Source organism: Cervus canadensis, chromosome 10 (assembly GCF_019320065.1).
Source record: "Cervus canadensis isolate Bull #8, Minnesota chromosome 10, ASM1932006v1, whole genome shotgun sequence".
NCBI lineage: Eukaryota > Metazoa > Chordata > Mammalia > Artiodactyla > Cervidae > Cervus > Cervus canadensis.
In genome coordinates, this window is record NC_057395.1 from 34275484 (window position 1) to 34302539 (window position 27056).

At 38.0% G+C, this 27056-nt stretch overlaps 1 protein-coding gene across 3 annotated transcripts in view; it reads left to right on the top strand.

Annotated features, from left to right (window-relative positions):
* Positions 1-27056, top strand: part of SLC39A12 (solute carrier family 39 member 12) — a 95565-nt gene that overhangs the window by 42250 nt on the left and 26259 nt on the right. For 2 of the 3 annotated variants that reach the window (XM_043480361.1, XM_043480359.1), the window contains exons 9-12: positions 1726-1836; positions 4404-4470; positions 8545-8703; positions 10476-10663. In XM_043480361.1, the coding sequence (XP_043336296.1) occupies positions 1726-1836; positions 4404-4470; positions 8545-8703; positions 10476-10663 (525 nt within the window). The remainder of the gene's footprint in view (positions 1-1725; positions 1837-4403; positions 4471-8544; positions 8704-10475; positions 10664-27056) is intronic. The other variant, XM_043480360.1, reaches the window with a different exon arrangement.

Below are 27056 nucleotides of genomic sequence, written 5' to 3' on the forward strand. Positions count from 1 at the left end.
TCCTAACCTAGAGATCAAACCCACGTCTCTTATCTCCTGCATTGGCAGGTGGTTCTTTACCACTAGTGCCATCTGGGAAGCCCTTTTTCTATCTTGCATGTATGCATGCTAAGTCACTTCAGTGGTATGTGATTCTTTTGCGACCCTATGGGCTGCAGTCCACCAGGCTCCTCTGTTCATGGGATTCTTCAGGCAAGAATTTTGGAGTGGGTTGCCATGCCCTCCTCTAGGGGATGACATTTAAAATTGTGAAAACAAGAAACTCAAGAATGGAAATGGCAGCAAATCTTTTTTTTTTCAGCTTGAGTAATTGCTTTTACAGTGCCTGTTTTTGCTCAATTTCTATATATATGATGACATGTAAAATGCAGTGTGGCTAATACATAGATTTCGTTTCTTCTTGCTCATATATATTATCCTATAAGAGAATAGGTGAATAGTTTTGTGGGATGTTTCAAAAAGGTAAATGCTGTCAAAAAAACTCCAGGAGACTAAAATAAACTCCCTACAAAGTCCTGCAATTCTCCAGTCTTCATGGTTTTCTATTTATTTCCTAACTTTCTACCTGTTCACGTAGCGGTAAAATGCTTGTCTTAGGGCAAACATTAGTAGTCTTTTAAAATATTAGCACTTTTTGTTTATCTTTCCTAGATTTATTCAAAATTTCTATTTTATGCATCAAAAATGGGTGGGTTATGGATGGTAAAGGATGGTAGATAAATAGATGGATGATAAAATAGGTGTATAAAATGTTGATGGTAGGATTTAGGTAGTGAGTGAGTGTTGACGTCATAATTCTTTCAGCTTTTCTGTATATTTGAAACTTTTCACAATAGATTTTAAATGAAATTCTGTAAAAAAAAAAAATCTGTTTTAATGAATCAGAGTGGTTCTTTGGCATGGGGTCAAGCTAGAGTGCTGTCTATAACAATTCAGGAATTAGGAATGGCAGATTCAATCCCAACCCTTACTCTAAAAGTTTAGGGGTTTAACCTCCACAAAAGGAGTTCTAATCTAACTAAGCACTAAAGACAATACTAAAGGATCCCCATTTACACACAAGAGACTACCATTCTTGGGCTGGAAAATTAATTTACAAAGCCAATATATCGACTTATGTGTAATAATTAGAAATGTAACCAGATGGAACTGAGAAGTAAATTCTGAATATCCAAAAATTATGCTTTTTTTTTTTTCCCCCAGATTGTTCTTGGACTTGTCAGGGAACTTAAAATGAGTTTTAAGAATGTAATTTTAAGATGCATGACATTGTGTAAAAAAAAGGAATGTGAATATTTTAGAAGCTACATATACTCTAATTGGTGAAAGTCTTTCTGGAGATATTAATTTAGTAGTTATAGGATGTAATACAGTTTCAGTTATCATCCTTTTGGATATCATTCTCCATCAGAAAGAACTCATAATTTAACTTTGTGGGAAATAAAAGTGACAATATAAAAAATACCACTCTTCAACCTTTGTAAATCATGACTAAAATTTTTGAGGTTGCATTCTTCAAGCACTGAGAATATGCATGATATTCAGGACAGTCCTGTGCTTTTCCATTTAGCAAGTATTTATCCTGATGAAATTCTCCCAATAATCTTTTTGTGTCATCTACCTCATTGGCCAGTAAACAAAATGTTAAATAGAATCATGGAATTGACAAAGGCTGCACCTGTGTTCTTCTGGCTTCAGCACTAATTTTAAACCATCCTTATCCAGCAGGACATGTCATTGGTTAACGGGCATGTGGCGCATTCCCGCCATCTTGCATTCAACCCTGAATTAAGTGACCAGTCAGGCAGAGGCAAATCTGCTTCAACTATCCAGTTGGTAGGTTACTGATCTGAAGTATTCTTCTGATTTGATTACCTTTTTTCTTTTATTCCTTGATAAATAGATGAAAATCAGTAGGCTAGATAAGTAGAATCCCCTCCTGATTTGCCTATTCTTGATCATGATAAATCCTGTTTGGAAAACTTTGTCAAGCACCTGAAATTTCAAGGGGTAAATGCATTTTCCATAGATTCAAGTCGCTGCTATCTGCACCTCTTTGAAACACATGTGGATCAGATTGACATAATATACATATCCTTCATCACTGTGTTTACAAGTTTTCATAAACCAGCTGACCTTGAGATTTCTCCATTCTGAGTAATCCTTTAGTCATGACTAGATGAGGCCAAATAAATGTTGAGAAAGGAATTAGAGCGTTTAGGAGTGGGGCATTCATTTTGTGATGTAGGAGAGAAGTGATTCTGCCTAAGAAGATGTCTCATAGTTAAGTGCCTTTTGTTACACTGAGTTTTTCACGACAAAGGTCTTCCATGTGAATTCTCAAAACAAAAGGGAGGAGACATATGTATACCTATGGCTGATTCATGTTGATGTATGACAGAAACCAACAAAAAATTGTAAATCAATTATCTTCCAACTAAAAATAAATTATTTAATAAAACACACCCTCCAGTCAAGTTCAAAACAATATTCTCATTATAGTTCTTAAAGTCATAAGAAAAGGGACAGGAAAAAATGAAAATGTATCACAGTTAGAAAACATGCCTCCCATAACCCTGATCTTGAAGGAGGGCGTTACAGTTCAAGGGTAGATTCCCGAGTGGAGAGAAGTAAGCTATTCCTGAGACATTAACCTGGCAAAATACAAGTCTGGGAGTAGACTGCAGAGTTACAGCCAATTCAGAGATATGAACATGAAGCATTTCTTTAAAATAATAGCTTTAAAAGCCTTATTGTGTTTAGTGTTTAGATACGTCACATGTGGTTTGAAAGAAGATAACTTCAAGTTGAGATCACACTTTTTGTTTTGTTTTGTTTTTGGCTGCACTGAACAGCTTGCAGGATCTTAATTCCCTGACTAGAGATTGAACGCAGGCCCCAGCAATCAAAGTGCTGAGTCCTAACCACTGGACAGCCAGGGAATTCCCTGAGATTAGTTTTTAAATCACTTTAATGGTAACCTCATTCTTTCTGTGTGAATGAAGGGTCCAGAGCCCCAATATGCAAATAAGCAAAATTCTGATGCTAATGTAATAAGTTTAGAACAATTTGACTGTGCTATCTCACTAATAAGAGATTTCACCATTTCTTTTGTCCTTTAAGCTGCAAGATCAACCTGAAAAGAGATAGAAATAACATGAACTTTTAGGATTGTTTGATGGGTCCAATTTCCTGTTTTTTAAGGAAGGAGAGGAACTCACAAATCCTTCCACTCATCAAAGAATGTTTGCCTGTAAATTCCTTTACAGAGTGTGACAATATAGAGCTTTTTGAGGGAAAAAAATCCTGGAATAAATATTCGAACTCCTGTCTTTTATTAGAATATAGACTCTTTTGATTATAATCAGGCTTTTCATATGATATAATTTAAAATCTACACATTTTTCTTCTGTTTCTAGATCCACCAATTTCAGGCAAGAGTCCTGTCTACCTCCTTTAATCCTTCAGAACCCCTCTTCTCAGCCATCCTTCTCCAAAATTAGCCTATCATTACATCTTTTGAATAACTGTTGTTATTCTAACATTTGAATGTTAGGTTTACCTTCTCTGTTTTACTTTTTAAAGAAGATGCTTGTCTCACATGAAATTTGTCTCAAAGTTTCCACAATTTTGGGTAATGTGAGTATACTTCTAAAAATGCTCCATAGGCAGATATGAAGTATTCTTTTCACGTGCTAGAATAAGAATCTGAGGCCTAGAGAGGGAAAGTGACTTTCCTGAAATTGAAAATGAGTCAGTCTCTGAAATGAAATCATATCATCTCAACTCTTAGAAGTCAATTTCAAAATCTCACTTCTCTGCCATGTGAAAGGATGAAAGACCTTTTCAAATGTAGTACTTTAGTAAGTTTGTGGCTCTCCTTTACTAATGAGCAAGATTTTTTTTTACTGACTGGAAAACAACAGTAACAGCATCTTATGCTACAATGAATGAATTGAAATATTGGGTTTAAAAGGGCTTCTTCTCCACAATCCACTTGAAGATCAGAAGATGAATTCTAGATCCACGATCTGCCATACAGGAACAGGGTCAACTTTAGTCAAGAGTCAAGAAGCATTTTTTCCTACAGCTTTTGGCTTTCATAAAGGCTTTCATAATTTAAGAGTGAATTACAGATGATCTAGGTAGCCTCTAGCTCTCTATGGAAGACTCTGATCTATGTAAGAGTGCTATTTTCATCTAAATGTGATAGTGGAAAAAAAATGTGCTTGCAGAGCCTCGGCTCTACCTTAGATGTTTGTCTATGAAATTTAGAAATTCTCATATACTCCAGAGGATCAAAATGTCTTCTGATAATCAACATAAATCCTCAGATGTTTCATTTTTCGATAAAATGATGACTATTGCTTATCTTTCCTCTTTTATTTTTTAATTTAAAATAGGAAGGCCCAGAAGATGCACAGGCAGCTGAAATTTCTATACCTAGTCTGAACACCCCCAACAGAAAATGTGAGTACCAATTTAAAAAATCCAAACAAATATAGGAAGTGCCATAGAAAAAGGTTATATCTCCTTTGAAATAAATATGTTAAAACCATATCCATTTCCTATTAGGTAAGTATGTATTTCATTATTAAAGCTTTTACAATGAAATTTTAAATAAAGGCTCATTTCTATTCCTATCTTTGAAAACTACTACCATTAATATCAACTTTACTCCATTCTTTAAAAATGTTTTCCCCCATTGCTTATCTTTGCGACCCTGTGGACTATAGCCCGCCAGGCTCCTCTGTCCATGGGATTCTCCAGACAAGAATACTGGAGTGGGTTGCCATGCCCTCCTCCAGGACATCTTCCTAATCCAGGGATTAAACCCATGTCTCCTGTCTCCTGCATTGGCACAGGGGTTCTTTACCACTAGTGCCACCTAGGAAGCCCTCTGGAAACTTAAATTAGTATAAATGCTTACGTGGTTATCAAGGCTCCTGTAAAATCCTGCTTATGTGGTGATTTGAACCTTTCACTTCCCATGAAGTTCCGCATCATGATTGGTTTCTTGTCTTCTATCACAGTCTACTGATAATTCATCACAAATGTCTTATCTCCTTTATGATACTGTTATTAGCATGGTGGAGTTCAAAGCAGTGCCATCTCATTATTCACAGCTTATGCTAAAATTCACTTGTTTGTATAATTTACATCCAATCTTTTTCTTTCTAGGAATGCCCCTGTTTCTGAACTTGATTTACCAATTGTGGATTGGACTTGTTTCCCTTTTTCTCATGCTTTTGTAAACATACTTCTCAATATTTTAATGTTAAGTAGTCATAGTGAGTTATTCCCATTCTACCAGAATAAGTTACCTAATAAGAAAAAGAGCTATTTATTGAGTCCTTATATGCCAGGCACAATGCTAAAAACATGACATGGATTATCTCATTTAATCCTCTTACACTTTACTGAAGTAATAATTAATATCCATTTTATACAAATTAAGAGACCCCTCCTTAGAGAGGGTAAGTCACTGACCAGGACTACAACATTGAGGAACTAAGGAATGCTAGTGCACCAACAATTTCCTTGTGATCATTCTTTCACGCATGCATTCCTATATTTTTTTCAAATTCATTCATTTGTTCATCCCTCCATTCAAGAAATGTTTGGGGATGTTTTAGGATGGTGTATGCACCAGGGAATAAAATTAGGAATGGCCTTTATCCCTAGTTTGCAATGTGGTTGAGGATTTAAATGCGAAGAGCAATGAACATGATGGTAACAATCACTATTCGGAATGTGTTTGATGTTTTAAATCCCGTAATTTCTTTCTATGATTCAAAATATATAACTACATAGTTCTTCCGATTCTATTTTCAGGACATTTCTAGTGATATTTTTAACTCCTGAATCTTTAGTTCCAGGAGAAATTTTAGAATGCCTGGCACTTAGAAGGTATATTAGAGACATTTCTTTGTATTTGTTTTTGGAAAAAAGGAAGAGGAAAGGCCACACCTAGTCAAATTAGGAGCAGAGACTGGTTGCTAGCTCAGGGAATAATGATGGTCTTATTCAAATGTTTTGTAGGCCTCATATCTTTCCACTTCAGATATCAAGCTTGGCATACAGAATGAACAGTGAACAAATCCAAATTTGATTGCCCAACCACCATTTTTGCCAGGGACATATTGAATTAGCTTCAAATATTTGATTCCTTGTTTTTTATTACCTCATTGGTAGAGCTCAGGATGTGAAGGTCTATCCACAGTCTGATTTAAATAAACAAAAAGCAACATGATACCATATCCAATCCATGTATCACCATGGAAAACCTCTGATAAGTCAGAAATGTGGAACTCAGTATGACTGCCAGGTTCCTAAGGAAAGGAAAAATATTGAATATTATCAATAGTTCTATAGTGAGTACGTTGATTTGTCAATGCATGCTTGTCTTATCTTCCAGTGAATAATGTTGCAATTATCTTAACCAGTATGCACATTGTGTTCCTTATAGCTTATATGCAAATATGTATATTTGCCTGTGGCTTGTTACATGGTCATGATCTGACATTTATAACCCCACATCAGTGATAATAAAATAATAGGCGACAAAAATAGGCTGGACAGTTTCTTGGCAGAGTATAAATTGGGTAAAGATTTTCCATCTGAATATATGCTATTAATATCAAAACTGTATGTAGGCATACACACAGAAATTGGGAATCACAATTTATTTGTATGCTACAACATTGTCAAATGCATTACTTTCAATTGCTTTTTTTTTCCACAAAGAAGAGCTTTACTTCTGAAAACTGGCAGGAACAGCTCAAGTGACCTCTTTGCATTATTAGGTTCAGAGAGCTTCCAGGCAATGACAATAAGAACTCTCTCTAATTCAGTAATTTGATATTTATTCTGTATTTTCCTTACCTTTGCCTAAAATCTTCTCATTTTTACGAAGGAAGAAAATGAATTATGAAACCACAAGAACGATAGAATTGAGTCTCACAGAGATGATTCTAAATAAAGAATGATTTTGAGAAGTGAAATACTTGGGATGTCTTTACAACACAGTCAGTGCACTTACCCCCTGGCCAATAGTCTGGGCTAGATCTGCTGTTTACTGAAGTTCCTTTTTTCACAGTATGGGCTATGAAATGTTACATTGTATTCCCCCAATAAAATAACAAATCATATTATAATATAGTCCCTCCACCACCTCAGGTCCAATAACAGAAATGAAATGACCTCTTCCTAATTTTTATGGGTGTCCTGTTGTTAGAATATTGTGTGCAGTTCTAATAGTAACAATAGCAACTTCTCAAACCTGTCACATAACTTATATCAACTGACTAACTAATTTTTATACTACAGCAATTGATTTTAATGACTCTTCTTATCAAGTGGTATACCTAAGTAGTTCACTGTCATGATATGTGTTTATCCCTGAAATACTTTTTGTACTTGTTAATGCTTCTACCCCAAATACTAATATGCAGTTTCAGGTTTTTGAAAGCAGAAATTCTGTCTGTTAAAAACTTGAGCCCAATTAATGATCTAGTTATTTCATTAATTAAATCCATTATGGTCCAATTTATTTGTTTGGTTGTCTCCTTAATCAGATAATGTATACGATATAATAGAATCCCAAGAAGACAGTCTCTCTCTACTTTATTGGGCATCTAGTTGGTCTGCTGCTGCTGCTACTAAGTCGCTTCAGTCATGTCCGACTCTGTGCGACCCCATAGACGGCAGCCCACCAGGCTCCCCCATCCCTGGGATTCTCCAGGCAAGAACACTGGAGTGGGTTGCCATTTCCTTCTCCAATGCATGAAAGTGAAAAGTGAAAGTCAAGTCGCTCAGTCGTATCCAACTCTTAGTGACCCCATGGACTGCAGCCTACCAGGCTCCTCCGTCCATGGAATTTTCCAGGCAAGAGTACTGGAGTGGTCTAGTGCTGAATTATTTTTCTGAAAGACAAAACATTTAGTAATTTTTCCAAAGCTAACTTTGGAATCACAAGTGTTAGTAGTGGTTCTATCGTAGTCACATTTAGGGGGTGAAGGGACAGTGGGGGGTTCTTAGCACCAACCAGAAAGGGGGGTGATCACAGGGGGGCAGGAGGTTGACAGTTGACTCCAGCAGATTGACATGAGGAACACTCTGATTCAGGGGCCAGTTTTGGAAAATAGACTCTATTTTAACGACATTCTGCCCAGAAGGTCTTAAATTATTTAAAAATGCTTTACAAAGATTTATGTGGAAATGTCATTGAACGTATTTTGGAAAGTTATAGCAGTATTATTTTTATTTTCTTCTTTTGGCACACCTGAGTAGGGGGTTAGAAGAGCAAATATAGTTAATTTCCTAATTACTTGAACCCATTAGAAAAGCAGCGACCATACCTGCATGAGTGCCATATCACATCTCTAGTCCTGACTTATTTTGAATGCTGAAACAAAGTAGTTACTTAATCTGATGCGATTGAAGAATGTCAAGGATGGAAGGGAAAAGTGGTTGTAATTGAAGGATTCCATGAACTGTGTTGTGCTCTGTTAATGCTTCTCACACCTTTATTTTATTCTTTAGGCAAAACCATTAGCTTGCTAGCAATAATGATTCTGGTTGGGGACAGCCTGCATAATTTTGCAGATGGCCTAGTAATAGGAGCAGCCTTCTCCTCTTCATCTGAGGCGGGAGTGACCACGACTATTGCTATCTTGTGTCATGAAATTCCCCATGAAATGGGTAAGTCTGAGAGTAGAATCACTGCCTCCTTCTTGTTGAGAAAATCATAATATATTTCTTGCCATGATTTACTAGGCTTCTTTTTCCAACACCTAATTGAAAGATGAATACTTTCCGTTCATAATTTATTTAAACCATCAAAAGCAGAGAAGTAGGAAGAAAATTCCTGTACCTCGAGATAGAATTCAATTAGGCTCCTTTATATTTCTTGGAGCCAGAAGTGACTCTTTTTGGATTCTGGAGAATTCTCTACAGCAGAGAGACTTTCAGAGAAACCTCCTTTTGAAGAACATCAGTAAAAACTTCCAAATTTGCATATGAAATGTGGGGAAAACATTAAGAGGGGAATTGGATCCATTATGTTAGCAAACAGGCCAATGAGATAAAATAACATTTAAATTAAAGCCAAACCATGGTTTCATCAACCTGATTTATACAAAATGTCTAAAGCCAAGTGTGACATTGAAATGACAGGCATGTGGTAGCAGATGCACAAAAGACTCTCTTTCTGGATAATCTTAATAACCCATGTAATTCAAATCCTGCCTCCCAGAAACCAAGAAGAGATGGAGTAGACATTTCTGAAACAGGTCCAGAAAGAGGAGCGGCTGGTCCAGATACACGTGTGCCCTTGAGAGAGGGCCCTTCTTGGTAGTCCCTTTCTCATCTCACTGTCATGTTTATATTGCCCACTTGGGCCACCCCTGACCTCTTGGGTTCTGTGTCTGTTGCCCAAAGTCCTATCACTGATCATCACTGACTATTCCTCTCTAAGGAGTTTATCCAGGGTCCTTCCTGAATCCATCAAAACTTATGGTCTGGGAGTCATGTATGGTCTTGTTTTGACTACTGTGATAAAAACCAGTTTTTTATCTGTGGATGACAGTCTGTGATAGGCCAACAAAGATGTCTTAAGATCTGTTCATTAGATTAATTATGCAATAGAACTAGGAAAACTGAGTCCCTGGGCTGCCTCTTATTTTTTTAATTATTGAAGTACAGTTGATTTATAATATTGTGTTCATTTCTGCTGTTCAGCACAGTGACTCAGTTATATACATATATGCATTCTTTTTAAAATTCTTTTTCATTATGTGTCTTTATTGAATTTCATCCTCTTCTTAATTCCCCAAAACTAAGAAATAGAGCCTCTCAGATTAACAGATCATCCTTCTTTTGGAGGAAAAGTGTGGAGAGAATAAGGTCGTTTTTCTCTAGTCACTGAGGCGGTAAAACGTTTTCTAAAGGAAAAATGTGTTTCCCAAACAAATTTTTGCATTAATTTTAAAATCTCCTATTAAGTCATCATTTTCTCTTTCCCCACAGAAGTTCCTGCATAAGTTAAAAAAAAGAAAAAGAAAAAGAAAAACCCATGTGATGTTTACTGCCTTGGGATTTTGCCTGGCAAGTTTCCAGCTAAAAAGATTTAGAAATCCCAGGGCAGCAAGTCCTTTATTTTGCATTTGTCTAAGTTGAAAATGTCATAGGACATTAGGAAGTAAAGAGTATGTCACACTTCTCTCTGTATATACTACCTCCTGGAACAGTAAAAGGAATAGAACTTTTGAAACGTAGTTTCCTAAAGTATAAAAAGTTGGGCTATAAATTCTTGAGAAATATAGGAAAGTGTTTTTTTAACCAGTCATTCAATTTTACTGATAAAATCAACCCCAATTGCTGAAATTTAAAACAGATTTCATAATAGCACAGGTCTTGAACAAAGGCATCATTGGGTAAATGATAATTCTGTTTTCTTTTCTCTTAAATTTCAGGAGACTTTGCTGTGCTCCTAAGCTCTGGACTTCCTGTTAAGATTGCCATCTTGATGAATTTTATAAGTGCTTTAACTGCCTTCATAGGACTGTATATTGGCCTCTCAGTATCAACAGATCCATGTATTCAAAACTGGATCTTAACAGTTACTGCTGGGATGTTTTTATATTTATCCTTGGTGGAAATGGTAAGCTTTGTGGTTTTTCTGTTTTGTTTTTCCAAACACTAAAAATGTAAAACAGAGAAAAAGACAAAATGGAAGGATCAAGGGTGAAAAGAGAAGACTATAGATAACAACATAAAAGACTAAAGAAGTATTCTGTGTAATCCAAAAAAAGTAAGCAGGCAGAAGAAATATAATTTGAGATTCAGAAAATACTGACATTCTTTAAGTCAATTTAAGTGGAATGAATGAAACCTTTCTAATTCTCCAAAAGGCATCATCAGTTCATTCTGCTCCAGCTTTGCATCTGTAGAAGATGCCTAAACTTCCAACTGAAGAACAAAAAGTTTTTTTAAATAGCCAGCCATTTTGTTTATACATTAGCAAATATTGGGTTGGCCAAAATGTTTGCTTGGGTTTTCCCGTACCGACATCTTGGCCAACCCAACATTTCAGCTGACTTTGTCATTAAGTTAAAGAACTGTTTGGCTTAATGAAACAACCCTATTTTTTAAAAAATGATTTAAGTTTTAATTGCCAAAGCACTATCATGCTGGTGAAATGAGAAAGATTATTATGATTGTGTTTCTAAATTTGCGATACATTTTTCCTGAAGAAGATCTTGCTGACACCAATGGTTAATCCAATCATCATTTTTCATTCTCTGTAATCTTATGAAGGAATTGAACCTGGGAAATTTTACATTTTTGCCTCTTAAATTCTAATCTCTGCAAGATAAACCTGTTTTTTAAGGTCACCTTCTATTAGACTTGCTTACAACTTACATGTCTTCAGATGACAGTCATAATGATTATCCTGTCTCATGGGTGAGAATAAGGCAAGTAAAAATGGCATAAACTAACAAAAGAAATATTTAAGGCTTAAAATCAATAGAAAGCCAATCTGATCAGAAATAAAATATGTGATTACATATATCCTGGAGCTGAAAAGTAAAATAAACAATCTTGAAGGTCATATTTGGAATAGGACCATTGGGGTTGACTAGTGAATCTAACAATTGTCCCAGAAGTAAGTAAAGAGAATGTTTCATACAGAAAAAAAATTTGGAAGCCAGAAACTGGACTGATATGACCAGAACAGTGCATTCTATAGGCAGAATTCAAGAAGGGGACTCATCAAGGTAAACTATCATCTTCAACCCCACTGTAGGGACTTCCCTGGTGGTCCAGTGGTAGGACTCCATGCTTCCCTGCAGGGTGGGGGGTGGTGGTGTGGGTTTGACCTCTGGTTGGGGAACTAAGATCTTGCGTTCTGCATGCAGCATGGCATGGCCGAAATAAATGTGGACTTAAAAAATATTCACAACCTGAAAGCTGAGAGTTAAGTTTTTTATCAGTGGGAATTTTTAGGACTTCAAGCCTGGAAGACAGCATCTCAAGTAAGCCTAAGAGCTGCTCCAAGGAGGTGAAGGGATGGGTCAGCTTATAGAGAAGTTTTGCAACAAAGGGCAGGTAGTCTGAACATCCAAAGATTTTTGTAAATTGAAACCAGATATCTCAAGTTAAGGGTATGGAAGTATTCCTCCTTTCATAAAGGAAGGTATTCCTCCTTTCAAAAAGACTTCAGCATTTTTCTGTGCATGGGAAGATCAAAGAATCTGGCTCAATGAAATCATTCCTTTGATATGCACCTCAGCTATCTGGAGCCAGTATCCTGTGTTTTCACACCCTGAGTTTCCTCAGGGCTCACTGTAGGGAGTGGCTGCAGTCTGATGGCTGCTAGATGCAGATACTGTTTCCTTCCTGAGTTCTCTAAGGGCTCACCAGCTCACTGGAGTGCAGCAATCTCTGATGAAGGTGTGACATACTTTGTTTACTAATATGGCAGGAAACATACCATTTCTCACAAACAAACAAACCACTTAAATGCTTCTGACTCTTTGATATTTTTTCTTAATTTTTATGAGATTCAAAAAAGCAAGGTAAACACTGAAATGTACTTCCATGTTTGGGAATGTTCTTACATATTATCTGTGATACTCAGGCAATTTCCTACTCATATAGTGAAGATAGTCAAAAGTACTATAGCAAATTCTATCCATCTTTTCTGAACCCCAATCCCCAACCTGCAATCAATGTTATCAAATTGTACAATTCTCCCAAGTTGAGAAGTCTGGAGGTCTAGCCTTGTGTGACTTAGAAAACACATGGCCACTGACCACTGAATGTTGTGAGCTGCTTTCTGTTTAAAATGTCTGCAGATCCATCTTTAAGTTCATTCTTAAGCCTCCTGATTTTCAGCTTTGTATTTCTAATTCCCTTCCTCTTTTTGAGTTCATCAAGGGGCAATTTCTATGTTACTTGAAGTTGATTTTGTATCTTAATATGGTCTGGATCTCTCTTCAAGTATGATGTGTAAGGTACAGTTCCGGCGAGGCAGAAAAGGAAAGACGACCTCAACAGAAGTAGGTTACCTTTATTCAGGCAAGGAGGGGCGACAGTCGGCCTAATGACCAGGCTGAGCACCGAAAGGGATCAGGGAGGCTTCATACTTATAGGGAGGTTTGTGGAAGCGATAAGGGAAACGTCAATCAAGTGGGATATTTTGAGTATTCTTTTGTTGAGATGACACTTGTAGTTGGGCAGGGGGTGATAAGTCTTCTGGGTGGGTGTAGCAGGTGGTAGGTTTCCGGACAGGGGGTGATAAGTTCCAGATAGATGCAGCTGGCCTGGAGCATCAGGATGGAACTAAAGTTATACTTTGTTTTCTCCGAAGTTAGATGATTCAGCAAGGGGCCTTTGAGACTGTTGTTCTCTTTTCTAGGCCCCAAAGACTCCTTCATGATGGATGTTTATGTATGAAGTCAATCTTTTCTCTTTCTCCCAAAATTGACCTGAGGAGATTATCAGGAACCATTTGAGCCCTAAGCTAAATACATCCTTTTCCCCTCAAAGTTTCTCCTCCCAGTCTTGTAAGGATAAAGAATTGCTTGTAAGAAAACAGTGTGGTTGACATCCTATGAAATTCCAACTAGAAGAAATCCTGACCTTATTGCAAATTACTATTGGCCAAAGAAAAACTAGCATCCTGGCAAAAAGACAGGAAAGAAAATACTCTGAGTTTCCTGGGGCTACTTCCTATAATCCAGGTCGCCTGCTCTCACGGCCTTTTGAGTAACTTCTAAACAAATACAGCCCTTTCACATAGCGGCAAGTTTAACCGTTGTTGTACTCTGGGGCTGTGCCAAAGAAAATACTCCTGTCATTTCAAGGGAAGAAAACAAGGTTTCAAGACTGTACAACAGCAAAGAAAATAAATGACAGTAACTAAAGGGTAAGGAGGAATACTTTCATACCCTGGCTATTTACCAAAGCCTGGAAATGTACCAGGCACCTTCTGAGCAGGGTTAATGTGAAAAGATCAGCTATATTTTTGCCTTGCTTATTTGTTTCAAAGTAATCAGCTGTGTTATTTCAAACTCCTAAAAAGAAAAGAACTCAAAGAATTGGGCCATTTGTTGACAGTGATGCCAACAAAGCAGAAAGTCTTCACCAGGGCAGTCAGCCAGCCCAAAATTCTCCAAAGTGGTGTTGCCTTATCCAAGCACACCAACTTCCAGTTACACTGAATGGTTTCTAAAGGAAATTAAGAATGAATGCAGCTCTGGGTGGCCAGAGGAAATTCATTCTCTGTTAGAAAGATCCATGTGGGTTTCCCCAAGCAGAGTCTAAGACAAAGGCCTCTGTGAAGTCAATTCACTTGGGAGGTGATCTCAGGAAGCCTGAGGGAAGGACAGGTGGAGTGAAACAGAGAATGATAAAAAGTCACTAAGACAATGGGTTTTTATTAAGTTCAACACTGCCACATGGCATCCTCCATACAAGACCTTCTGAGGGTGCTCTGTCCCTGTCGTTCATCTGTCCCATAAGTAACCACCCCCCCACCCACACTTCAGGTCATGGATGCCTGAGTGCCAAGGGCATTCACTGGCAGTTCTATGCCCTCACATGAATGGCAACACAGGAAGAATGTAGCATGGACCTGAAGCAAGGCTCGGTGCAGGATAGTTAATGCCCTCTTGGAACCAGTCTCTGCAGCAGTAGCTGGGGTGAGAGATGGGCTGAAAGAATATAAAATAGTACACATGTACTGATCATTAGCAGTTGACACTATCTGCCCCTCAAATATGTTTTGGTCTCCTTTACTTTAAAGTTCCATCTACACCAAAGCCCCTGCATGGTGGTAGCCAGTCAAAAACTCCACGAAGAGTTAACCCAAGATAGTCAGTAGAAACCATCTCTAAACCCTGCTGGTCTTTCGGAAGTTTTTTTTTTTTTTTTTTAACTTTTTTTTTCTTTTTAAAATATTATTTCATTTATTTGCCTTATTTTTAGGCTATGCTACATGGCATGTGGGGGCTTCCTTATTGGCTCAGTGGTGAGGTAAAGAATCTGCCTGCAAATGCAGGAGTCAAGGGTTCTATCCCTGGGTTACGAAGATCCCCTGGAGAAGAAAATGGCAACCCACTCCAGTATTCTTGCCTAGGAAATCCCATGGATGGAGGAACCTGTTGGGCTACAGCCCATGGGATCCCAAAGAATCAAACATGATTTAGCAACTAAACAACAACATGCTACATGTGGGATCCTATTTCCCTAATCAGGGATTGAACCCACGTACCCTGCATTGAAAGCATGGAGTCTTAACCACTGGACCACCAGGGAAGTCCTGAGACAATATTTGATATTCATGATCTCTGTCCTTCCAGCACCCTATCTTGATTCTCCCCACCTTCAGGCACCTCTTCAGCTGATTAGGATTTCTTTCCTGGTAGGGACACCCAGTTCTTCCCTATAGGGATCTGCTTTGTTTCTGTCAGGCCATATTTCCTGTGGTTGCCTGTTCACCATTGTCACCAGGTATGGAAGCACCAAGAGAGGCTCCAAGAAATTCTCAGGTCTCTAGATACAGTCCTTGCTGCCTCCATTGTGTAGCAGTTACCCTGACTCCACATGGTAACCATTGACAATTGCTCCCACCAGCACAGTAACTTTTTCTCTATTAGTTGATTGATTGGCATGAGGTGCTCAAGTGACCACGTGGTAGTCATAACTTCAAGTTCAGTGGAAGTGTTCCCTGGCGCATTTTCCTCAAGAATAATGATCTCTGTTATCTGATGGTGCTAGAGTTTTCAGGAACAGGAAGCACAAATTCTACAAGCAGAAAAGCTGGCAGTGATTATATACCATTGTTCCATGATTTCCCCTATTGTTCCTGCTCTTATTTCTTCCTTCTCCTCACTTTGCATTTAATTTTCTGATCAATTTCTGGCTTTATGAGGTGGAATGATGTATCATTGACTTTAAATCTCTTCTTCTTTTCTAGTGTAAGCATTGAAAGCTGTAAATTTCCCTCTAAGCACTGCTTTGCAGAATCTCATGTACTTTATTTTGTTTCATTTCAAATATTTATTTATTTGACTTAACCAGGTCTTAGTTGTGGCATGTGGGATCTTTAGTTGCAGCCTGTGGGTCTAGTTCCCTGACTAGGGATCAACTGCATTGGGAGTGTGGAGTCTTAGCCACTGTACCACGGGGGAAGTCCTCTCTTGTGTATTTTCATATGTTCTGTTTCCAGTACAGATCATTTTGAAATGTTTTTAAACATTCTAAACATCTCATAGTTTTTATTGGACCCATGTGTTATATGGAAGTATGTTGTCTCATTTCTCAATATTTGTAATCTAAAAAAATGGATTATAGTTAAATTTATTTTAATACTTGCTTAGTCAGAAAATATACTTTAATTATTTTAGCCCTTTGAAATGTTTTGAGATTTGCTTTATGGCCCAGAGTATGGTCTAACCTGGTAAATGGTCTCATATTGGGTGAGGGTTTCTGTGAATGCCAATTAAGTCAGGCTGGTTGATATTATTCATATTTTCAAATTCTGTATTAATTTTTTCTCCACTAGTTCTGTTTTATGCAAGAAGTTAGAATACAGGCCAATATTTATGGGTTTACTTATTTCTTTCTTAGTTCTATCAATTGTGTTTCATGCACTTGAAGCTCTGTTACTAGATACATCCATATATAGAGCTGTTATGTCTTCATGATTGAACTGATACTTTTATCATGACTAATGATTCCTCTTTGCCTGATATAAGAATAGTCACACCTGCTTTCCTACTTACTATTTGCATAGACTATGGAAAGTAAGGGGTGGGGCTTTGATAGAGTATTTAAAGTGACATAACAGAGAAATGTCTGATATAATCAGCAATGTCTGTGATTAGTATGTTAGCATCCATGTATCTTGTTTATCTAATTTCTCTAAATCTTATTTATAACCAGATCTGTTGGTTTGCTGTCTTTTTTGTACTCCCATCTTTGCTACAAAGGTTTCCTGAGATTTGTTCTTTATAGTTATAGTGGCTGCCAAAAATATACATGTCCTAATCTTGGAAGCTTGTGAATATGTTATCTCACATGTCAAAAGAGACTATGCAGATGTGATTAAGGTTTAGAACCTGGAGATGGGGAAATTACCCAGAGTTTCTCATAAAGATGGTGCACACATGTGCTCATTTCCATTTTGCACATTAATAACCATGATGATGAAAATGGTGCAATAGTTATAACTACATAAAAATATGTACTAGGATTCAAAAGAGACTTGATGTTATTTGGCTTATAATGTGTAGATGCTACACCAAAAAGTGTAATTTTCAGAAAATTTTAGCTTCTTAAAACTTAAAAATAAAATTCCTGACAATTGTAATTACTAATTCATAGTCAAATCTTTTGTTGTTGTTCAGTCACGAAGTCATATCCAACTCTTTGTGCCCCCATGGACTGCAGCATGCCAGACTCCTCTGTCCTCCACCATATCCCAGAGTTTGCTCAAGTTCATGTCCATTGAGTTGGTGATGCTATCTAACCATCTCATCCCCTTCTTCTGCTTTCAATCTTTCCCAACATCAGAGTCTTTTCCAATGAGTTGGCTCTTTGCAACAGGTGGCCTAAGTATTAGAGCTTAAGCATCAGTCCTTCCAACAAATATTCAGGGTTGATTTCCTTTAGGATTGACTGGTTTGATCTCCTTGTGGTCTGAGGGACTCTTAAGAGGCTTCTTCAGCACCACAACCTGAAAGCATCAGTTCTTCAGCACTTAGCCATCTTTATGGTCCAACTCTCACATCCACTCATGACTACTGAAAATACCATAGCTTTGACTACACAGACCTTTGTTGGCTAAGTGATGTCTCCGCTTTTTAATATGCTGCCTAGGTTTGTCATAGCTTTCCTTCTAAGGAGCAAGTACCTTCTAATTTCATGGTCTCAGTCACTGTCCTCAGTGATTTTGGAACCTAGGAAAATAAAATATGTCACTGTTTCCATTCTTCCCCCTCCCATTTGCCATGAAATGATGGGACCAAATGCCGTGATCTTAGTTTTCTGTGTTTAAGTTTCAAGTCAGCTTTTTCACTGTCCTCTTTCACCCTCATCAAGAGGTTCTTGAGTTCCTCTTCATTTTCTGCCATTAGAGTGGTATCATCTGCATATCTGAGGTTGTTAGACTAATTCAAATTAGCCAGGGTTGTTGTTGTTTAGTTGCTCGGTTGTGTCTGACTCTTTGTGACCCCATAGACTGCAGCACACCAGGCTTCCCTGTCTTCCACCATCTCCAGGAGTTTGCTCAAACTCATGTCATTGAGTCGGTGATGCCATCCAACCATTTCATCTTCTGTTGTCCTCATCTCCTCCTGCCTTCAATCTTTCCCAGAATCGAGGTCTTTTCTAATGAATCAGTTCTTCTCATCAGGTGGCCAAAATATTGGAGCTTCAACTTCATCTTCAGTCCTTTCAGTAAGTATTCAGGGTTGATTTCCTAAATATTCCAGTGTTAGGCATAGGTTAACTATCTTGTTTTTAAAAAATAAGGTTTACAGTTTAAAAAAAAAATACATAACATTTTCTCTTAATTACCCTGGATTATCTGGATGGTCCAAATTTAACCACCAGTTCTTAAAGGTGGAAAGCCTTCCCCAGCTGTGGTCAAAGAGATATCATAAAAGAAGATTCAGAGATATTTGAGGTTGCTGAATTTGAGGTTGGAGGAAGTGGACCAGGAGCCAAGGAATGCAGGCAGCCTCTAGAAACTGGAAAAGGTAAGGAGACAGATTCTCCTCTAAAGAATCCAAAATAGTTAAGTGACAAGTTACTGAACCTCAGGTCTGGCTGCTCAAAAATCAATGCCTGAGAGACAGTTGTTGGTAGAAAGGAAAATTGCTTTTAATCAGAATGCTGGTAATGTATGGAGATGGTGGACTCAGTACCCGCCCCAAAACCATCTGCAAATATTTTGCTCAGTCATGAAAGTTTTTAAAGGGAAAAGGGAAGTCATCACAGTTAATCACTGAGTTGAGGGGGTCAGAGTCATCACCATCCCTCACTGCATATAGGCTTGTCAACTTCTTGTGATCTTTCTTTAGATGCTATCGTGTTCACACAGTTTGTTCATGAGATTACTGAAGAGGGAACAAGGGAAGAGATCTGGTCATCCGTTAATTACTTATTCTTCTTTTCTATTTCTTTCATCTACAGAAAGCACCAACAAGGTAGGCAAGGTATTGTGTGATCATAGCATCTGATGGGGTGCTTGGGCTGGAAATGAGTAGAATATGGGGGCACATGATTTAAAAGTTAGTTACAATGTAGTTTTGCTAAATTGACGGGGAAAGAAGGTTTCCTGCTGTGAGCAATTTCTGCGAAGAACTGCTTACAAGTCTCTCCTGTCAGATAGCATTCCATTTCGATGGGATTATGGATGAAGGGCCATCTTCTATAACTGCTTTATGCTAAGAAAGGGCATCAAGGACTTAATGTGAAAGATATTGGCATGGGTTTGAAGCACCTCTTTGCTGACAGTTTTAGTTGCCTATTTGCATATATGAGCAGAACAAGCTACAATTATTTTGATGCCCACAAAAATACAGATTGTTAGGAGCAGTATTGTTAATGCAATTCTCTTAAGGCCATTTCTTGGAATGCTGCTAACCAGAGACTTCTTTGTGCTCAAGAGGGAGCAGCTTATATCACGGCTGCAGTCTGCTCATCACGCAGTTGGCGTTTCCCCTCTGGGGGCAGTTATAATACCTGTCAAACAACTCAGACATGTATATTAGACACTGAATCTGTGACCCTGTTGTCCTAATCTTTAATTGCTTGCACCTGCTCTTTTGGGACCCAGGAAGGGCTGGGAGACATCAGCTTTTCTACAAACAAAAGACAAGAAACACGGAGGAGGCTTTTTACTTGGGGGAGGAGGGAGCGGAGCCCACAGTATTCTGCTTGGTTCCAAACACATTGATTTGACTGGAGTACAGTTGCTTTACAATGTCATGTTAGTTTCTGTGTACAGCGAAGTGAATCAGCTAGACATATACATATATCCCCTCTTTCTTGGATTTGCTTCCCACTTAGGTCACCAGAGAGCACTGAGTAGAGTTCCCTGAGCTATATAGTAGGCTCTTATATATTATCTATTTTATGTGCTCTGTTGTGTCTGACCGAGATTGAACCCAAGTCTCCTATGTCTTCTGCATTCGCAGGCAGATTCTTTACCACTGAGCCACCTGGGAAGCCCTGTGTTATACATAGTATCACTAGTGTATAATTGTCAATCCCAATCTCTGAATTCATCTTGACCCCCCTTTTCCCCTTGGTATCCATAAATTTGTTCTCTGTATCTGTGTCTCTATTTCTGCTGTTATAGACTGTAAGATAAATTTGTGTTTTACGTTTGTTGTTTTAAGCCAACAGGTTAGTGGTAATTTCTTGACAGTAGCAGTAGGAAGCTAATATATCCCTGTGCTAGAAAATAATAGCAAATGAAGAAACAGACAAAGGATTAATCTCAAAAATATACAAGCAACTCCTGCAGCTCAATTCCAGAAAAATAAATGACCCAATCAAAAAATGGGCCGAAGATCTAAACAGGCATTTCTCCAAAGAAGACATACAGATGGCTAACAAACACATGAAAAGATGCTCAACATCACTCATTATCAGAGAAATGCAAATCAAAACCTCAATGAGGTACCATTACACACCAGTCAGAATGGCTGCTATCCAGAAGTCTACAAGCAATAAATGCTGGAGAGGGTGTGGAGAAAAGGGAACCCTCTTACACTGTTGGTGGGAATGCAAACTAGTACAGCCACTATGGAGAACAGTGTGGAGATTCCTTAAAAAACTGGAAATAGAACTGCCATATGACCCAGCAATCCCACTCCTGGGCATACACACTGAGGAAACCAGAACTGAAAGAGACACATGCACCCCAATGTTCATCGCAGCACTGTTTATACTAGCCAGGACATGGAAGCAACCTAGATGCCCATCAGCAGAAGAACGGATAAGGAAGCTGTGGTACATATACACCATGGAATATTACTCAGCCATTAAAAAGAATTCATTTGAATCAGTTCTAATGAGATGGATGAAACTGGAGCCCATTATACAGACTGAAGTAAGCCAGAAAGATAAACACCAATACAGTATACTAACGCATATATATGGAATTTGAAAAGATGGTAACAATAACCCTATATGCAAAACAGAAAAAGAGACACAGAAGTACAGAACAGACTTTTAGACTCTGTGGGAGAAGGCAAGGGTGGGATGTTCTGAGAGAACAGCAAGTGTGAAACAGATCACAGCCCAGGTTGATGCATGAGACAAGTGCTCGGGGCTGGTGCACTGGGAAGACTGGGAAGACCCAGAGGGATGGGATGGAGAGGGAGGTGGGAGGGGGGATCGGGATGGGGAACACATGTAAATCTATGGCTGATTCATGTCAATGTATGGCAAAAACCACTACAATATTGTAAAGTGGTTAGCCTCCAACTAACTTTTAAAAAAAGAGAGAGATAAGAAAAAAGTGGCTTAACAAAGGAAAATTTAAAATATATATATATATATATATATATATATATATATATATATATATATCCCTGTGCTGCTAACCTTGGTTTAGATGCTCTTGGGAACAAGAGGCAGCTGTGTAGGAGCTTCTCATTCTGTATGAGAAGTGAAAATTCCTTCTATGAAAATTCCCAGAAAAATTCAGGAAATCTTCTCATAGCCACCCTCTCTAAAATTCAAAAAGTCTCTCAAACAGAAGGATAAGACAAGCCCCCAAAGTTATTTTTTTTTCAGAAGTTTAAATAAGAGAGAATTTATTTTTCAACAATATGATTTTTATTTAAAGAATGAGTTAATTCATTTTGAAAAGCATTAAGTAGGTTATGCCAGGGAGAAATTTATTTTGGATCTGAAACAAGTTGCAGACCTTTAGGCATTTCCTAAGGTTTTAAATCCTGTAAAACTGTTTCCATAGCAATAAGCTCATAGAAATCTCAAGGGTCTATCACGATGGAGATGTCCCTAGAATGGAGATAACTGGACAGCTGCCCGGGATCCAATATGTTGATAGCATCCAAGCTGATAGTGGAAGAGATGTAACTCAGAGAAGGAGGTTCAGGAGAAGGATGTGCCTAACAAATTCATGCTAAAATGAAAGAAAACAAAACTCCTGTGCCCTCTCCCTGTATATGAAGGTGAATTTTTATTTATTTTATTTAGCTGTGATGGATCTTAGTTGCAATACCTGGGATCTTCACTGAGTCATGTGTGTGCTCTAGTTGTGGCATATAGATTGTCTAGTCGTGGTGTTTGGGCTTAGTTGCTCCAGGGCTTGTGGGAGCTTAGTTCCTCAACCAAGGATCAAACCCACACCCCCTGCATTGCAAAGTGGATTTTTAACCACTGGACCATCAGACAGATCCCCATCATGTTGAGTTAATTGAGAATAAACCTTATTTCCAGCCTTCTCCCTCTACCAGTCTTCCTTATTACATATATCTCTGAGTTGCTTCCTCCTCCACTCCACAGCTGGGTTTTTTGTTTTTTGGGGTTTTTTTTTTTCTTATCTTTTTTTAAAACTTCTTTTTCACTTACATAATAATGGGAGAGGAAACAGCAAGATTGTAGAGGAATCACTTTAGAGCAATTGGCTTATCTATCCTCTTCTGGGAATTAACATCCTCCAAGTAATATCCCAGCCATCCTTTTGCCTGGGGCATTTTCCAGTTACCAAATAATTTTCTTTGTTTGCAAAGCATGGTAAAGACTATTTTGAATTTGAACTTAAGAGCCTCTATTTTGAAATTGTACCCAAACACAGAAAAATAAGCTCTACCTATGACACCTACTCAATAAATAGGATTTTTAGTAGTCCAGAAGAAGAACATTCATTGGCTTCTCTATAGTTATTTTAGTTCAGTAAATATAACAGCTATGAGAGAGTGAATTAAGTAAAAAGAACATAAATTGGCTGACGAAACAGCTACCATCCTACCTAGGTTTTGCATCTTTTTAAAAATCAGGTGACCTGTGGCTCATCGGTAAAGAAGCTATCTGCATTGCATTGATCTGCATTGATCCCTGAGTCAGGAAGATCCCCTGGAGAAGGATATGGCAACCCACTCCAGTATTCTTGCCTAGGAAATGCCATGGATAGAGCAGCCTGGTGGGCTACAGTCCGTGGTGTCTAAAAAGAGTAGGACATGACTTAGAGACTGAAAAACAACTATCATATTAAGCTCCTTCTACACTTTGGGGTTGTTGATCCTATTCCCTGCTCCCCATTCTTTCTTTATCTTCCAATTTATTGCATTTAATTGAGTCTTTCTTTGTCAGGGGAATTTAAATAAATCCAGTGCAATTCAATCAGTAATCCATCTCCACCAAGTTGGCACTGGTAAATGAGTCCTTTATCCAGAAAACTAGTAAGTTATTCTCGCTTTGAAGTTTGGCAATAGCTAGGTGTAATGCCCTTTAAATAATATCCATCCATAAAAAACAGATATTTTGTTTGAAAAGACATAGAATAAACTTGATATGCACATTTGCTTTCAACAAATACTGTACTTGAAATCAGTGAGTGTAACTGACATCCTTTAAATCCTTTTCTGCTGTGAAAAAAAATGACAAGCATTGAAAAACCTTTTTAAGCAGCACAATGAATATAATTTAACATTCACAATGATTTCTTCACAAAAGCAAGAAGTATGAATCATTCTTACCAACAGTTTTGAAAGATTTTCATTCTCTTTCTGTAAAAATCAGTCAAACTCTACACAGATATTTTTTACTGAGGAAATTACTAATAGACTAAAATTTGGTGAATGCTGAGCTTTATAATTTTAAAAAAGTGATCACCAGAAATGTTTATGTTTTTGCTCTGCATGTTTCTTTTCTTCTTGCTAGTTTCTCAAACCAAGTGTGTACATGCCCACACACATACATATCTTCCAAAGAAATCCATTTCTTAAGAAAATGCTACAGCTAGCTGATGACTGTCTTTACTGAGCTATATAATTTAGAGTTTGTCTAACTCAACCACTTTTCCTAATGAAAAAAATGGACAGGTGAATTTTTATTTTTTTTATTTTTCAGTGTTTTATTTTATTTTATTTTATTTTATTAGTTGGAGGCTAATTACTTCACAACATTTCAGTGGGTTTTGTCATACATTGATATGAATCAGCCATAGATTTTCACGTATTCCCCATCCCGATCCCCCCTCCCACCTCCCTCTCCACCTGATTCCTCTGGGTCTTCCCAGTGCACCAGGCCCGAGCACTTGTCTCATGCATCCCACCTGGGCTGGTGATCTGTTTCACCATAGATAGTATACATGCTGTTCTTTTGAAATATCCCACCCTCACATTCTCCCACAGAGTCCAAAGTCTGTTCTGTATTTTCTGTGTCTTTTTTCTGTTTTGCATATAGGGTTATCATTACCATCTTTCTAAATTCCATATATATGTGTTAGTATGCTGTAATGTTCTTTATCTTTCTGGCTTACTTCACTCTGTATAAGGGGCTTCAGTTTCATCCATCTCATTAGGACTGGTTCAAATGAATTCTTTTTAACTTTCTAACACCATACACAAAAATAAACTCAAAATGGATTAAAGATCTAAATGTAACACCAGAAACTATAAAACTCCTAGAGGAGAACATAGGCAAAACACTCTCCGACATAAATCACAGCAAGATCCTCTATGACCCACCTCCCAGAATATTGGAAATAAAAGCAAAACTAAACAAATGGGACCTAATGAAACTTAAAAGCTTTTGCACTACAAAGGAAACTATAAGTAAGGTGAAAAGACAGCCCTCAGATTGGGAGAAAATAATAGCAAATGAAGAAACAGACAAAGGATTAATCTCAAAAATATACAAGCAACTCCTGCAGCTCAATTCCAGAAAAATAAATGACCCAATCAAAAAATGGGCCAAAGAACTAAACAGACATTTCTCCAAAGAAGACATACAGATGGCTAACAAACACATGAAAAGATGCTCAACATCACTCATTATCAGAGAAATGCAAATCAAAACCACAATGAGGTACCATTACACGCCAGTCAGGATGGCTGCTATCCAAAAGTCTACAAGCAATAAATGCTGGAGAGGGTGTGGAGAAAAGGGAACCCTCTTACACTGTTGGTGGGAATGCAAACTAGTACAGCCGCTATGGAGAACAGTGTGGAGATTTCTTAAAAAACTGGAAATAGAACTGCCATATGACCCAGCAATCCCACTTCTGGGCATACACACTGAGGAAACCAGATCTGAAAGAGACACGTGCACCCCAATGTTCATCGCAGCACTGTTTATAATAGCCAGGACATGGAAGCAACCTAGATGCCCATCAGCAGACGAATGGATAAGAGAGCTGTGGTACATATACACAATGGAATATTACTCAGGTGAATTTTTAAATGCAAGTTAAATGCAGGTAACCTATTTGTGTCTCTGAATTATGTCTGACAGTGATAGGATATTTGTCTTATAACTCAGTTTTCAAAACAGAAATTCTCACTTATCTTCTGTTGCAAATGGCTTCTTGAATTCCCTTGGGATGCCATTGAGACAGTAGAAACCTATAATATTGTATTTGAATTTTTTTCCATTTATTTTTATTAGTTGGAGTGTATTTGAATATTTAACAAATAAAATATCTAATGCCAAATTTTTCAAAACAACCTTATAAGCTTCCAGTTTGGTGATCTCAGACACACGGAGAGCTGTGGCTCTTGCTTTCTTGCTTGATAAAGAAAATTAAAACTGCTGTATTCAACTGTTTTACAAACATGGCTACTAATTTAAAAAAATCTAAAGGAAAGCTGAAAGCTGACGGCTCCAGATGGTGACTGCAGCCATGAAATTAAAAGATGCTTCCTCCATGGAGGAAAAGTTATGACCAGCCTAGAAAGCATATTAAAAAGCAGAGACATTACTTTGTCAATAAAGGTCCATCTAGTCAAAGCTATGGTTTTTCCAGTAGTCATGTGTGGATGTGAGAGTTGGACTATAAAGAAAGCTGAGTGCCGAAGCTTGATGCTTTTGAACTGTGGTGGTGGAGAAGATTCTTAGGAGTCCCTTGGACTGCAAGGAGGTCCAACCAGTCCATTCTAAAGGAAATCAGTCCTGAATATTCATTTGAAGGACTGATGTTGAAGCTGAAACTCCAATACTTTGGCCACCTGATGCAAAGAACTGACTCATTGGAAAAGACCCTGATGCTGGGAATGATTAAATGCGGGAGGAGAAGGGGATGACAGAGGATGAGATGGTTGGATGGCATCACTGACGCAATGGACATGAGTTTGAGTAAGCTCTGGGAGTTGGCAGTGGACAGGGAGGCCTGCTGTGCTGCAGTCCATGGGGTCGCAAAGAGTCGGACATGACTGAGCAACTGAACTGAAAGAAAATCTATGGCAAACCTAGACAGTATTAAAAAGCAGAGACATCATTTTGCCAACAAAGGTCCATATGGTCAAAGCTATCATTTTTCCAGTAGTCATGTGTGGATATGAGAGTTAGACCATAAAGAAGAGCACCAAAGAATTGATGCTTTCAAATTGTGGTGATGGCTAAGAATCTTGAGAGTCCCTTAGACTTCAAGGAGATCAAATCAGTCAATCTTAAAGGAAATCAACCCTGAATATTCATTGGAAGAACTGCTGCTGAAGCTGAAAATCCAGTACTTTGGCCACCTTACGTGAAGCCCCAGCTCGTTGGAAAAGACCCTGATGCTGGGAAAGATTGAAGGTAAAAGGAGAAGGTAGTGGCAGAGGAGATGATTAGTTAGTATCACCAATTCAATGGACGTGAATTTGAGCAAACTCTGGGAGCTAGTGGAGGACAGAAGAGCCTGATGTACTATAGTCCATGGGGTTGCAAAGAATTGGACATGAGTTGGCAGCTGAACAACAGCAACAAAAATTCAAAATAGGACTTGTGTCAGTGGGAACACATCTCCCAATTTCAGGATATTGTTGGGCCAATATAGTAATTTGTGTTAAAGGTACTAATTC